At 35.9% G+C, this 14,878-nt stretch overlaps 1 protein-coding gene across 3 annotated transcripts in view; it reads right to left on the reverse strand.

Moving 5' to 3' along the window:
* USP33 (ubiquitin specific peptidase 33) overlaps positions 1-14,878 on the reverse strand; it is a 37,271-nt gene that overhangs the window by 9,500 nt on the left and 12,893 nt on the right. Inside the window, exons 7-18 of one of the 3 annotated variants that reach the window (XM_002189614.7) lie at positions 12,539-12,608; positions 11,164-11,277; positions 10,409-10,487; positions 7,928-8,348; positions 7,390-7,530; positions 5,822-5,934; positions 4,612-4,784; positions 4,406-4,500; positions 3,790-3,823; positions 2,962-3,007; positions 2,120-2,300; positions 778-904 (exon numbers count right to left, since the gene is read on the reverse strand). In XM_002189614.7, coding sequence (XP_002189650.4) covers positions 778-904; positions 2,120-2,300; positions 2,962-3,007; positions 3,790-3,823; positions 4,406-4,500; positions 4,612-4,784; positions 5,822-5,934; positions 7,390-7,530; positions 7,928-8,348; positions 10,409-10,487; positions 11,164-11,277; positions 12,539-12,608 — 1,594 coding nt within the window. Of the gene's footprint in view, positions 1-777; positions 905-2,119; positions 2,301-2,961; positions 3,008-3,789; positions 3,824-4,405; positions 4,510-4,611; positions 4,785-5,821; positions 5,935-7,389; positions 7,531-7,927; positions 8,349-10,408; positions 10,488-11,163; positions 11,278-12,538; positions 12,609-14,878 lie in introns of all 3 variants that reach the window. The other 2 variants (XM_004176880.6, XM_012575237.5) reach the window with 2 other exon arrangements.

Raw genomic sequence — 14,878 nt, forward strand, 5'->3', positions numbered from 1 at the left:
CAATATGGCACGACTTCCAAATTCTTTTTAAAAGGCCTACTAAGTGAGACTCATGGGCTCAACTTGAACAGTGGCAAGTGGGAGTGTTCCTAATTAAAGTTCAAACATTCTCAGAATACATCTGTTTTTTTATGCAACTCGGACACAACGTATTTTGCAGCCAATTTTTAGTGGAAATTTGATCTTAGTACCAGAAATTTAAATTCTGAACATTGAGTTGCTTTTATTATCTCAAGCACAAAAGTTCCCTAGACTGAAGATGATAATAACATGACTTCTCACCTGTCATTTCAATTCCCAGAAAGAGTAGCCTATAAATAGCATTAAATTAAATGCATAATAAAATGTGTAATACAATGGATTAAATTACAATATAGTAAAACCTCTATTGCCCTACGTTCCATCCATCTGATAAAGACTTTGGACAATTCCAGTTAGAGCTCCAACAGTTAACTTTCCATATGCAAAACCTCCCTGTGTGCAGAATTCCCTTCCTCTACTTGAAAATAGGGTGGCTAGCTCTTAATTGATGCTTAAAGTTCTCTTACTATGCAGATTTTATATCCATTTTAAAACAAACACCTTAGCTCTGACAGAGCAAGTGTTAAGGACGTAACTGAAGGATTAATTTTTTTCTCCAGCATAAGCTTTTCTCATTGGTCAAAGTCTTCCATTATAGTTCTCATGGGGCAGCTAATGCTGAAAGCTGCCCAATGGCTTAAAAAGTTATTTACATACATGACTTAGAGGGGTATGACTGTACTTTGAGTATCTTACCTGTAGAAGAGAACATAAGCTTCTGCATTTTGTACTGTGGATTCTGATACTTCTGTGACACTCTGGTCATCAAATTCATACCACAAGTTATTTAAATTGTTGCGACAATAAGCTATATAATGTCCACCTAGGGTGCAGGAAGCAAGAGTTATCAGAGTGTCTAGAGCTGCCCATTTTACGTTTTAGTCTGTAACACATGAAAATGAACTAAAAAAACCCCCAATTAAATGGGAGAAACAGAATCATTAGCAGATCTGACTTTGAAATTAACTTCTGTCAAACTCAACATCAGCTTTTTTTCTGAATTTCTATTAGCTAGTGGTGATTTGAACACTACTTTCAGCACATTCCTGCACTCTTCAAGAAGCATGTTGTTTAATACAGTCCTGAACCACAACATTCACAGTAAGATTGTCTGAACAATTTACCCTCAAACTCTTTTCAAATCTTTGTATGCTTTATAATAGAAAGTAGCACAGGTATGGAATAGCTACATGATATCACAACCATAACTGTGTTTCAAAGACTATTCACAATATATTTTAAATTATTACTATTTAAAAATACATATTTAACTGCTAATAAGTAAATAATCAAATATCTGCTTAACTGATTATGTGAAGCACGACTTAGCAAGGACTAAATGGAACTTGAAAAACCATCCAGTAAAACAAAAAATAAAAATGAAAAAAATTCAAACAATGGATACTTGGAGAAGTATGAGGGGGCAACTTCCATAAAAATCTATAGTTTCTGGCTTAAAAGTTTTCTTTCTGCTATTTTCCAAATCCTGTAAGTACTGAGATCATCTAGGCAGGAATTACCTCAACATATAGCAACAAGATGTTTATTCAGCTGCTTATCACTACCCACAAATAGCAGTTACCACCTGTTTTGAGGTTAAATGGCAGTGATCATCCAAAAGAACATATTTTAAAGAAATGACTGGTATCTTTACAGTGCTTTGTAAACAGTTTCCAAATATTAAGGCATACAAAGCATTGACACGAACAGCAGTTGGGTAGAGCAGTTGATAACTGGCCATCTGCTGGCAACATTACTTGTACATTGATGTTGTTCAATTGTTTTCTTACTTAATATTCCTGGACCTGTTAAATCTTTTCAACCTTCAATTTTATTTAGGTATGCCATATAATTTCAAAGATGTGCCAACTCTTTCAGAGCAAGCCTTAAATCTTTCAGATCAAGGTAAAAATCACAGCATTCATCTTCCACATTCTGAAATTATTTATCTATTTACCCTTCAGCATATAGTTATCATCCTTGAAGAAGAGTGCTGGTGTACCAACTGCAAAGATAAAACAATCAAGCTCATACTCACTGCTGGCAGTTCCATGGTGGCAGATGACAGACAGGAGATCATAAGTCACAATTTGAGCTGGACTGTCCTTTGCAAGGAAAGGCTGAAGGTCAAGACCTTCCAAGGGAAAGGACACATGGGTCCCAATTTTTGTGGAAAACATGAGTTCATGTCTAAATCTTTTGAGATGAATGCACAGAATCTGAAAGAAGAATTGACAGATTCAGTCAAGAACTATACATGCTATTTGATATTAAATACCTAACCTGTGTGCACGATCTTTTCCTTTTATAATCCCCAAAAGAATAGTTTTCCCTATGACCTCAAGCATATTCACAAGGTCTGTGTTTTAATCAGCTGTGGCTACTAACATTGATGCAGCACTGAAAAATGTACTTTTTCTCAATGCACATATTGCACAATCTTGTAATGAGGGACACTAATTCCTCCAGATTATTGCAGGCATCAATTTATGCTTTCAAGTGTAAGACTGGATTACTTTCTAAATGTAAAGCTACAAATGTTACTTATAGAAAAGCTTTCCAGTCTGGCTGTGGTGTTTAATTCTTTGACCTACAGTATAAACAGTAGTATATATACTAACACAGAATAGAAATGTTATTACTGCCCACAGACCAACAAGTAATAACAGGGAAATCCCATTCCTGTACTTGTCATGTACACGATTCATTTTCTTACAGGGTGAACAACCACATTGCTCACATTCTTAAACAAATGCCAATATGAAGGTAGACTTTCCTCACACAGCATTATAAACACCATTTACTCCATGCAACTCATTAATCTTACCACATTCCTAATAATGCAGAAAAAGTGCTTTAAAGTGCATATTGTAACAGTACCTCAGGAAATTTTTGTACTTTGCAGAATTTCACTCCATTTCTTAACCTAAGCAAAGGAAAAACCAAACCAAAACAACCAAGAATTAATTCTGAAAAGGTTTTACTTTATTGAGCTAGATCAGCAAAAGCCTAAGCTGAACATTGCATTAGTAAACCCAAAATATTTCTGGAATGTAGACTAGACATGAAGTAGCCAAAATGATACAAACAATGATGGTTCCTAAGACAAGACAATCTGTACTGCTGAAAAATTCAAAACAGCAAGTACAATCAAGTCCAAACTAGCTAATAGTTTCTCTTAACATAGAGGAAAAAACTTGAGGCTTCATGAAAGCTGATTATCCAGCAAAAGACAAAAAAAAAATGAACTAAGTTTACTTCTCAGAAATTATCTACAGCACATATAAGAAGGAATAACACTCTTGTACCATAAAGGGCTTCAAGCAGTCTTCAGAACACTTCTGCTTCTTTTTTTTTTAGTATTTAAAGCCATAGTTTATTTATTTTACACACCTTAGTGACCTACTGCATATCAGGGGAAAGCTGCTAGTAGTAGAGAGAGCTAAGAGCTTTTATTTTGTCAAACAAAACTAATTTACATCTAAATTGGAAGGGCATGAGAAAGAATTAAGCACATGGGTAGGGTAAGTCAGTGCTTCCTTGGGAAGTATTCCTTGGGAATACTGAATTTGACAGTCAGAACACAGGGTCATATCAAAAGATGAACCGTATTGGGACATACCCAAAAGAAATAAATGTCTCTTGACTAACAGAAACAGTAAAACCTCAAATTAAGACAAAATAAATCAAAGGTAAAAGCCAGCTTACTTTTTACACCTTCCACAGCTGTACATGTTATCACCTGCAAACATCAGGGAGAAGAAGAAAACCAGACATCATTCTCTAAATCCAAACAATTATCTTTTAAATGTGTACAATTGACAGAAAAAAGTATCAAGAGAATTTATGAAGGGAAGGTTGCATTCAATATTTAACAGTCATAATAGTGTTGACATAGCAACTACAGGAAAGGTTCTTAGGTTTTATGTCTTCAACTATGAAGCAGTAGTCTGAAGAGATGAGGCTATATAATTTAAAAGGGAAATAATTTGTGTCCAAATTGAGGTTATGAGAATGAATATTAATACAGTGGGTTTGAAATTTTTATGAGACTTCAGTTGATACAATTTCACGAAACCAAATTCAGACTAACTTGACATTTCTAAAGCAGCTTTCATAGGCATTTATCTCAAAGACTCAGTTGAATGAGAAGCTTACCTTTCTGAAATGAATGATCCCAAAAGAACAAGGACTGACTGTATTACACCTTAACAGGTGGCCTCTGCATTTAACTGCATTAAGCTAAGAAGATATTAATCATCTCATTGTGACAGGAGGAAAAAAAAAACCACAGAAGAAACATGTTCAGGTAATAACCTCTTACCCTTGAGCTCATCTCTGGCGAAAAAGGCAGCAAGACAATCTTGTAAGGTTACAACTGGACCCCAAAACCAGCTAGGAACACATGAGACAACAAACCTGAAACATCATTGACAGAAAAGAAAGAAAACCAACAAATGTTCTGCCAGAAGAGCAGAAACTAGAATTTCAAAATAGATAATTGAATCAAACAAGGTAAATATTATTTACCTTTTGAAGTATTCCATAAAAAAGGCTATCCATCCCTGGGGGGCATATGCTTCTCCACATGACCCTGCCTTGACTAGAGATGTCTGATGACTTGCAGAATGGAGTTTAGCAAGATCTTCCTTACCTGGAATAGGCAAGGACAGATCCTGAAAGGTCTCCAGGGTTACAGACAGCTAAGGAAGGAAATAAATGAAACACAGTGGAGTTAGGCTTGAAGAGAAATGGTAGTTAAACTGAATTCCATAAAGTTCCTTAGTAACTACCAAGTCACTGTCTAACTGAAAATTCCACTAGGTAAGAAATTAATTATAAAAAAGTACATTAATAAGAATTCCTTTTCTAAAAAGAGTAACCAAAAAATAAAATTTTAGAATTAACTTGCACATTGTTACCACTGAAACATTTATTTTAGGTCATTATTATTTTTCTTTATATCAGTCATACAAAGCACTATGATTTTTGCCTCAGGCTGTGTTACACAAAATAGTTTCAGAAAGCTTCAGTCCATTGTTTCCACAGTATTTTAATCTGACATTATATTGACCTGGTGTAAGTGGACTCACTGCAAGGGAGACCCATCTGTGCATTTTCTTGCTCCTGTGCTTCATTTAGTGGTCACAGAGTCAAACATAAAACACATTTTAGAAATTTTTGTTTGTTTTTTGAACTTGTTCACCAGATTACCCTGAGGACAACTTCAGAAAGCAGCTGCAAAATTAAGTGTCTTTACTTGGATTTTTTTTAAGACTTTATTTTGTTAGTCTCAATCTGATAAGACAGTTACAGCACTAAATTAGATCACTGTCTTATCTTTTCTTTGAAACACAGGTACCTGAGAACTTAGGACAGTAGCATATATGCATTAGGATAGTCAGAGCATTATTAAAAACTAATGAAAACTAAATGAAGTTGAAGAGCAAGCATCTTTGTTCATCCTTTCTGTAAACCAATCTTCAAAATGGTTTTTTTTTTCAGCTCTGAGTAAATATTCAGCTCAATGAACACAAGCTACTCTAAACACAAAATGCTGGTAGTAGCCACTATTACAATTTGAGACAACGAGTATGAAACACCCCAACCTTCCAAGGACATCTGCCAAAAAAGAATATAAAGTATATATGAAATATAAAATATATGAATACAGAGAATGACTGTATTCATAATGCAGTAAGAAAAGAACATATTAAAAGCCAGAACTTTCTCTTCTTACCCGATCACAGGTCAAGCACTGGACTGAACTTATTATAGTCCCATCAAATATATCAGAGATAACACTCCTGTACTTCTTGCGCTTCTTCCTTTTTGGTGAAGATACTGTTGAAACTATAAAATGACAAAATTAAAATGCTGCAGTAAGACAAAGTACAGTGGATTCTGATTACACTTCAGCTCTGTGTAATATAATTAGGAGTCTCATGTTCAGAGTTAAATTATGAGCCAAACCCTGTTTTCTATTTGCTAAATATCTCCTAGGAATTACGAGATCACATTACTGCCATTACAGGCAATTCACGTGGGTTCCTCAAGCAGCTGGGGACAACCACCAGAAACATTTGCCTCTCTAAGTAAAACTCAAACTGCCAGTCTTGCAGTCTACAGCCTATTGCTACATGATGGATTTATCTTGGCAGGAATCCCTCAAGGTATAAAAAGGAACATTTTATTTGACAGTTAATATGATCGGATGTTCTTGGGAAGTTTCAACCATGCTGGGCTAAAGAGCAGCATCACAAGGTTACTGTATCACAACACTGATGACCGAGCATTGAAGCAGGCTGAAGGTACAACTGGAGTCCAGCCTAACAGCCACTTAATAAAAAACCCAGGTCTCTCAACCTCTCCTGGGCAAGCAGCAGTGACCAAGCACCTTTTCTGACAGACTCCCTTCAGGTTGTGTAAAACCCTCCTGAAATGGTGAAGCTAAAACTGGAGACAGTAGCATAGATGCAGCATCAAAGCTGCTGAACAAACAAACCAAGGAGGTCAGTGATTTAAATCCATTAAATCACTGTCATACAACACCAATGCTAAAGCATTAAAAAGATGACATCAGTGTTCAGAACTTATCTGAACAGGCTACTGAATGAAGCAGGATCACAAAGTTGCATTATTTTTTGGACTGGGTTTGGTGCAATGCCTTAAAAGCATGCTCTGAAAGACAAGCTTCGTTTAAAGTAATCTACTGTTAGACAAATCAGGGGAAATTATATATTGTTCCTCGTGTCCTAAATCAGAGCTGTCTTATGTGTAAAGGCAGTAAAAGTCTGAATATTCCAGTGCTGCAGTGCCAAAAGAAATACTCAGCACTACAGGGACATTAATAACCATGAAGCAGCCAGCATTTACACGTTTTCCTATTGTACAATTACACATCACTCCTTAAACCTTAATTCACTAAAATGGTGATTTACTGAACTTCTGCTGAAGAAACCAATGAGCTTATTCTCTGGAGAGCATTACCTTTGGGGGTACTAACTTCTCATACCTTTCTCTTCTCTCCAAACTGGTGCAATTGAGAAAATAGTCCAAAAATAATATTCTGCCTTCCTAAAATAGAGGCACATACTATTCATGCTTCAAATGAACCAGAAGATTATAGAAATATAGGGAGCAATCTTGCATGTCCAGCTTACATAACACTCCCTCCTCCCCACCAGAAACAGGGCTAAAATCCCCTTAGGAATAACACATGTCTGTTACACAAGACATAAGAAACACAATGAGAACTATAGTACAGAGTAATTCGGTACCAGGAAGGAGAAAATAAAGAGCCTCTACCTTTTTTGTGGACTTGTGCCAGTGAAGAGCATGACGGGAATGATTTTGGAGGGCTGCTCGATAAGCGTGTGTTCATCCCTTCAACTGATGACGGTGTCTGGGCTGCAGATATGTCATTCATGTGAACATCATTCATGTATTCTGCAATTCAGATTTGCACAAATTCTATGAAAAAAATTACTGCAGAATGAACAGATACAGTGGTCATGTAATTTATTTAACCACACTGTCAGACCACTGGACATTTAGGTATGTAGCATCATTTCAGTTCTTTTTAAGTTAAGAACAAAACAAAAAAACCCACTCTTCTGGTTATCTGAAACCTTACCCAATACAAACAGTTAGCTTGCCAAGAGAATTAAAATCTGATTCAGAAGACCTAAACTGAAAACATTAACTAAGTAGGGACATGGTTTACAAATAAAACCACCCACTCTATTTGACCTATACTCTACTATATTCTACAACTCACTTCTACTCCCACAGATATTCTGGCTAAGATTTTGACTATTTCAATTGCACTTTAGCAATTCATTACCTGAGAATCTGCTGTGTATCTGTACTTTGACAGTTCCTTGGTTATTTAAAAATTCAGTGGTCTCTGAAGTGGTGTTTGTGTCTTTTTCCAAGTCTTCCATAGAATTTGCTCGTTTAAGTTTGTTGCTTGATATTTTTTCTTTCTGCCAGTCTTTGGATGTGACTGAGTTGTTATCATCATCCTGAATTAACATGGTTGTTTCTGCAGGATCCTCTAAGACAGGTTTGAAAATTGTGTCATTTTCTGTTTTATCACAGTTACTACAGGATTCACAGGGCTGAAAGCTTAAGTCTGACTGGCTCTTATCTTCTTCCATACTCTCTTCAACACTCATAGGCTGGGCATCTTCCAGTTCTAGAACTGGTTCTTTAAGTTCCTCGTGAAGCAAATCCATTAGACAACGCAAAAATTCTTGTGCGTCCTAGAATTTTAAACAAGTTTTACTGTATTACTCTATTTTATCTGGAAGATATTGAAATCAGGAAAGATACAGATAACTAAAATTAAAGCTGGCTGTTAACGTAGAATAAAGGAAGTTGCTCTGTCCCAGGTCTAATGTTCAAAACCACTTTCATTTCCAGACCATGTATGTTTCCTGCATACAATTCTTGCATGTCACAAGTAATTTTATCATACAAGTTTCCTCCAAAACACTACAATTCCCAAAATAATTTACTTTAACAACACCAACAAAAATGCTGCCATAGCTCACTGGAACAATAAACATAACTCAAAGAAGCACCAGCAATGCGATCAGATCCCAGCTCTGCTTGTAATGGAATATTTTATAGAAGGTTTTTATAAACCTTATCCAGAAAATCAACCAGAGCCTTGCTTTCACTGGGTATGAAGTAAAATTACTATGATGTTACTTAGCCTGTCTTTCCAATGCATCACACTACCACCAATACTACAATTCTTCTTCTAAAGCCTCAACAAGATTTCCCAAATGTGTTCCCAAAAGAGCTGTAATACTACAAGTCTAATTTGTGTTTGGAAACATCCTAAAAGCCACTAAATTTCATCAGTCAGTGCAGCCTGGTCCTTGGCAATAGAAAGTATCCAATAAAGCAGGTATGCAAGAAAACAGCCTCTTGTTGTCAACTACTGCTGCTTTTATTTTCTTCTGTTTTTCTTTTTGTATTCTGGTTGTTCATAATAGCAATTTTTGCTGCTCAACATTCCTATCTATCATAGCAATTACTTATTAAGCTCAAACCTGCTGATTACAAAACATTTATTTTCTTAAAAATTGCAACTTACAGAACTGAGTTAGATTTGGGTAATGCAAAAAAAACCCAAAAAAACCCCAGCATGCCTATTTGCTGGGAATCCTTTCACAAAAAACCAAGATTAACAAAAACATCAAGACACCGATTAAGAGATAAACATTCTTCATTGATCAATGTAATCTTCTCCCTCAAGACTGGACCTGGCTGCCCAACTTGCACTAGGAGAGTGTTGGCTATGAAAGCCCTGCTGTGTTTTAGTTGTCATGAAACCTGCTGAACATACAACTGAACTATGATCCAGGCCTAACCTAAAAAGGATCTCATTAAGTGTTGCTCTGCATGGAAAAAAATGTTTTCATCAGTGTTCAAAGCTGCAAGAATTAAGTTTCCATACAGTTTCTTTTTGGTTATCAAGGCTGAATTTCTGCTATTTCAGAAATCTAGGTGGCACTTCAGAAATTCATAAGCAGATTACAGAACATTAAGCTTAGTATTTAAACATTGACTTTACAGCTACATGCAGCAATTGAACATTAAAACGTGTCCTAATCCTTCACTCCACAAGCATGAAACATAATGGAAACAGCAAAATTCCTTTTGATAAATACAGATTCCCAGAAGACACTAGTAAGCTTTTCTAATTACGAGGTTTAAATTTTTCACCTAGTTCTAAAGCTTTTAATGAAGTGCTCCACACTGTATGAATACACCAAGATATTGTATGAAGCAGCAACTGAAGAATGCCTTTGCTATATAATAATCCCTACCTACTGATCAAGCTACCAACCTGTGGCTCCCATAACACACAAATGGTGGGGGGCTTTTTTCCAAGACACTAAATGGAAACTGCATTCTGGGTATTTTTTTTTAAACTTCATTGATAGACAAATATATAAAAAATCTGGTTTGTGTTTTTAATACCTTTATTTTGTTTTCTGGGACTGCTGAAACATTAGCAGCATTATTTCACATAAAGGAGAAGTTCAAATATTATTACTTAAATTTTCCTGAAAGAAAAGGAGTTATTCTACATTCAAGGCCTTTTGAGAATTTTATATAAATATAAAACTAATGACTTAACTACAGATTATTCCATTTCAAATGATCTACATTCAAGTCATATTAACTAAAGTTTATGTTGCATTTGCTTTAAACAAATATAGGAAACAAGGCAACTTAAGCATTAGATTTCTAATTAAGAGATAACTTCATGGCTTAGGCAGGTTTAAAAGACATCAAAAAGTTTTACCTGTTGAGAGTAGCCTCGAAACATTGGATTAACAGTTTTAATTCCTTGAAATAAACCAGTAGGAACAACAGATCCAGGCCTAATAAAAAAGTTTAAAATAAATAAATACTGAAAAAGAAAGCATTTAAATGGATTTTTTTATCTTTACTGGGATCACACTATTACCTGCAACTGAACACCAATAAAAGTAATCTTAACAAAACATAATATTGGCATTGAATTATTAACTACACAATTTTTAAAAGCCTGTCACCCAGCTGAAACAATGACTGTATCGGGCCTTTTATGGCACATTTCTTGTAAGACAATCAGATGACAAATCAGACACACTCTTGGCTCTGTGCACAATTACTGTTTCTTTACCTTTGCTTTTATATTTTGAAGCATTTTCTTAGCTATATATTACACAAATTCCGTATCAGGAAATAAGAGAAATTGATACAACATTGATATGGAACTAAGGACACAGAGAGGATAAAGTAGCTAAATATTTTATATGTATTTCTGGCAAATATAAGCCTTTTTAAGAGCTAATGCCTGTCATCTAATCTATTTCTTGTCCTATCTTTGGTATATATGAAAAAGAAAAGGTTATAAGGAGTGCTTGAGTCCTACAAGCCTTTCCTTCCTAATTTTTTTTTAAGAGGAATTTTGTGAACACATGAAATAAAAATTAAAAACCTAGGACAGGTTAATGCATCCCTCATGACTCTGGAATCTATTTATTATCATCCATCACCAAAATGATTTAATACCTGCTTTTGTGCCAGAGTTCTGTCATCAGCTTGAGGTAACTTTTACAAATTGCAGGTTTCTTATCTGTTCGGGCTAAGCCCCCGCAGTCAAGAAAAAAGTGCGTCAAAGGTGGGCTGAATAAAAAGAAGAAAACAGTAATTTTTTCAGGTTGTTAAAATACAAGAGAAAATCTGCATTTCATACAGGATTATATCATAAGAGTAATGTTATGCTATAACTGAACAATTCCACTTCCTACGTTCTTAAAGGCTGCAACCAAGCATTTCCTGGCATGACAACTTCAGCAGTACAGCCATGCTGCTCCTCAAACGTGCTCTGACATTTCCCAAAGCACCAGAATTGTCTAATGGGAATCAAATTCAAGGCAATTCCCACAAGCTGTCACAGAAGTACACATGTACCATCCCAGCAACCCTCGCCACAAGCCTCGTCCATAAACACCATCCCAAACAAATCTTTTCTCTAGAATCCAACAGGCCACAAGACGTGTGTAGACAAATCATTTCTACTTAAATGATTATTTCATGCAGTGTTTACTTCATGCAGTGTTGCCAACTCACATACTCTCTCCTCTCCTTTCAACCTCCTTTCTGAAGTCACAAGCCTCATAATGTTGGACCCATTTCTCTCCAAGAAAGGTGACATCCCAGCATACTTCCAAAAGTTGGCATTTCTCAACAGAATATTTTCCTCATGGTGCTTTGTCCACTTCTTTATCTTCTAGAGAGATCTGCCTCAGTTCTCCTCTCTGTCATTAAAGAGCCTCAACGAGGCCCTTAGCCCTGCCCGCTCCTGGCCTGTGGCTCACAGTGACCCCGTGTGACACCTGCTCAGGACCTGCCACTCCTGTGCAGGAAGCTTTCCAGCTGGGATCCTGTCCCTATCTCTCCCATTTCTGTAGATTTATCTTTCATGAACCTGTCTGGAATGCCCATGGATGACATGGAATTTTGCATTCAGTCATTCCTACCATGACTTGACACTGAATGCTCCAGATATGTTGTTTCTAACAACCAAATTCTGACCCTAATAACTCTTATCTTGAATTAAGAGTTTATTCTTATGCATTTCCTTTGCTTTTTCTGTAGCAAAGTAAAAAAATTACAAAAATCCACACATCCAGTAGCTTTTTTCATATCATTTTCTAATTTCTAAAACTGCATATATTCTTATTTAGGAGGCATTAGAATGAAACAGGAAAAAAGCTGAGGGGCCCATACACCATAATAAATTATTTGCAGTATACAAGACTGAGATTCAACAACTATATGTCCTCTTCCATGGTATTGCATTTCTCCAAGCCCCTTAAGCCATTCTGGAAAAAAAAGCATGCACAAGCAAATATAAAATTGCATTAACTATCATTTTCCTTACCAGTTGGAAAGAGCTTGTAAAGCTGCATTCATGTAACAAGTGTTTCCAATATTTTTTAATCCTGTTAGACCTGGAAAACAGAATAAATACAAATCTGTTAATCCAATAATTCCTAGAAAATATATACTAATCAAAATACTCATGGACCACTTGGGATGCCAATTATAATGCAGAATTGCAACTAAAAGAAACATAGGACTCATAAACAAATACCAATCTAACTAGAAGTAGTAATTAAGTGTTCTGATCTCAACTGACTAAAGAACATTTCAGACAAGTGGATTGCATTTCATCTTACTAACTTTTCATGGTTTATGACACCTGCAGATTGCAATTCAAAATATGTGTATCAACATTGAAGTTTACTTCAGCTTAATGACTTACCTGTTCAGTTAAACTGTTGATATGCTGCATTTGTAACTAATCACATTACCAAGAGCTTCTCAAAGATTTCACTCTTCTGCCCCTAATTCACACTAAATCAGATTACACTCAATATTCAAAACCTACTCAGTATGTGATTATCCCAGGCTAGTCCTGCAATTAGTCCTTTTCTATTCCAATTATGTAACTTTATTAACAGATTCATCAATTTAGACCTTCTCACACAGTTTACTTTCTAACCTACATTGCTTACTTTCTTTGCAGATAGTCATATATACCTTTTCCACACACATAAAAGTTACAATTGACATATATTTTTTCCATAATTACAAATTATGCTATTCATGACTATCAAAGTACTACATTAATGAAGCAATATATCAAAATAAAATTGACTTTGTATGAGGGAACAGTAACATTTCTAAGCAAACAATCAGTAAGACTCAAAAATTTTTAAATCTTGACAAATTTTCAGCAATCAGTACAGATGACTATACAATTCTTGAGGTACAGGAACTCTCCAGGTAGTTTTGGTCTATGGCAGAAAAATAAAAGTTGCTAATAAAATCTTTCTATAGCTGAAAACCACTTGGGTTACTTCAGTTACAATTTCTAATAGATAGGACTTCAAAATTAAGTATCGTCTGAATGGAAATATAGTCCTGCTTCCTGTATCTGAACATGCATTCCAAACTCTGCTACAAAGAGAATAATTGTTCTTACTGAAACTGGAAAGCAAGAACAGTCAGAAGATTTTGATTTTATTTCAGTTTTTTCGGAAGCAGCACTTATTTCAGGAAGATACTCTCACTGCATTTTTCCAGCCTGTAGTATTGCAAGGAAAGTTTTCAAACAGACTTCTTTTCTTGTGAAAATATATTATAATGTTTGCTTCATCAAAGCATTTCAAAAGAACTTTTAGGATTAAAGTTAAAACAAAGCTAAAAAGTTTCTTCCTTTCAGTTTGAAGAAGTGTCTTAACAGTCACATCATCATTACTGGGAACTTTAATGCAATTCTAATTGTATGTTATTGTATTGTAAGCTGCATTCCCCAAAATATGAATAATACAAGAAGAGATAAAAATACACAAATAGACACACTGGTTGCAGAAACTAACTAAGAGTAGAACACATGGTGTAATGATGTAAGGGCAGATGGCAAATTAGTGTGGTGGTGTCACATCCTGTAAGACTGTGCCAGACAACAGAAGGGACAAGGCAGGTTTTCTGACCAATGCCAGCAGGCTTAGGAGAGGGATAACTGGGAGTAGCTGAGTGAAGGGGAAATGAGACCCATTGCTGTGGTCCAACTCCAGCCAGCAACTCAACACCCCAGAGCTACTCACTCACTCCCTAATGGTGGGATGGGCAGGGAATTGTAAAGTAAGAAAACTCATGGGTTAAGACAATTTAACAGGTGAAGCAAAAGCTGTTTGCACAAGCAAAGCAAAACAAGGCATTCATTCACCACTTCCCCCAGACAGGGAGGTGTTCTGCCATCTCCAGGAAAGCAGGGCTCCATCATAAATAATTGTTATTTGGGAAGTCAAACGCTTTAACTCTGAAAGTCCCAATCTTCCTTCTTCCTCTCCCAAGATGTCACATGTTATGGATTATCCCACTGATCACTTGGGTCAGCTGCCCCTGTTGTGTCTCCTCCCAACCTCTAGTGCACCTTCAAAACACTCCCTGGTGGGTGGTGTGAGAAACAGAAAAGGTTGACTGTGTGTAAGCCCTGCTAAGCAATAACTGAAACATCTCTACATTATCAACTTGTTTCCAGCACAAATCCAAAACCACAGCCCCATAGCAGCTACTGTGAAGATAACTAACACTTGCCCAGCCAAAACTGGCACATGCATAAATTAGAATAACTTTTGTCTCATCACTGATGGAAAACAAACTGCCTTGACATATGCAATGGTATCTCAAAAATAACAGCTCAACAATCTGC

Source organism: Taeniopygia guttata, chromosome 8 (assembly GCF_048771995.1).
Source record: "Taeniopygia guttata chromosome 8, bTaeGut7.mat, whole genome shotgun sequence".
In the NCBI taxonomy this organism is placed as follows: domain Eukaryota; kingdom Metazoa; phylum Chordata; class Aves; order Passeriformes; family Estrildidae; genus Taeniopygia; species Taeniopygia guttata.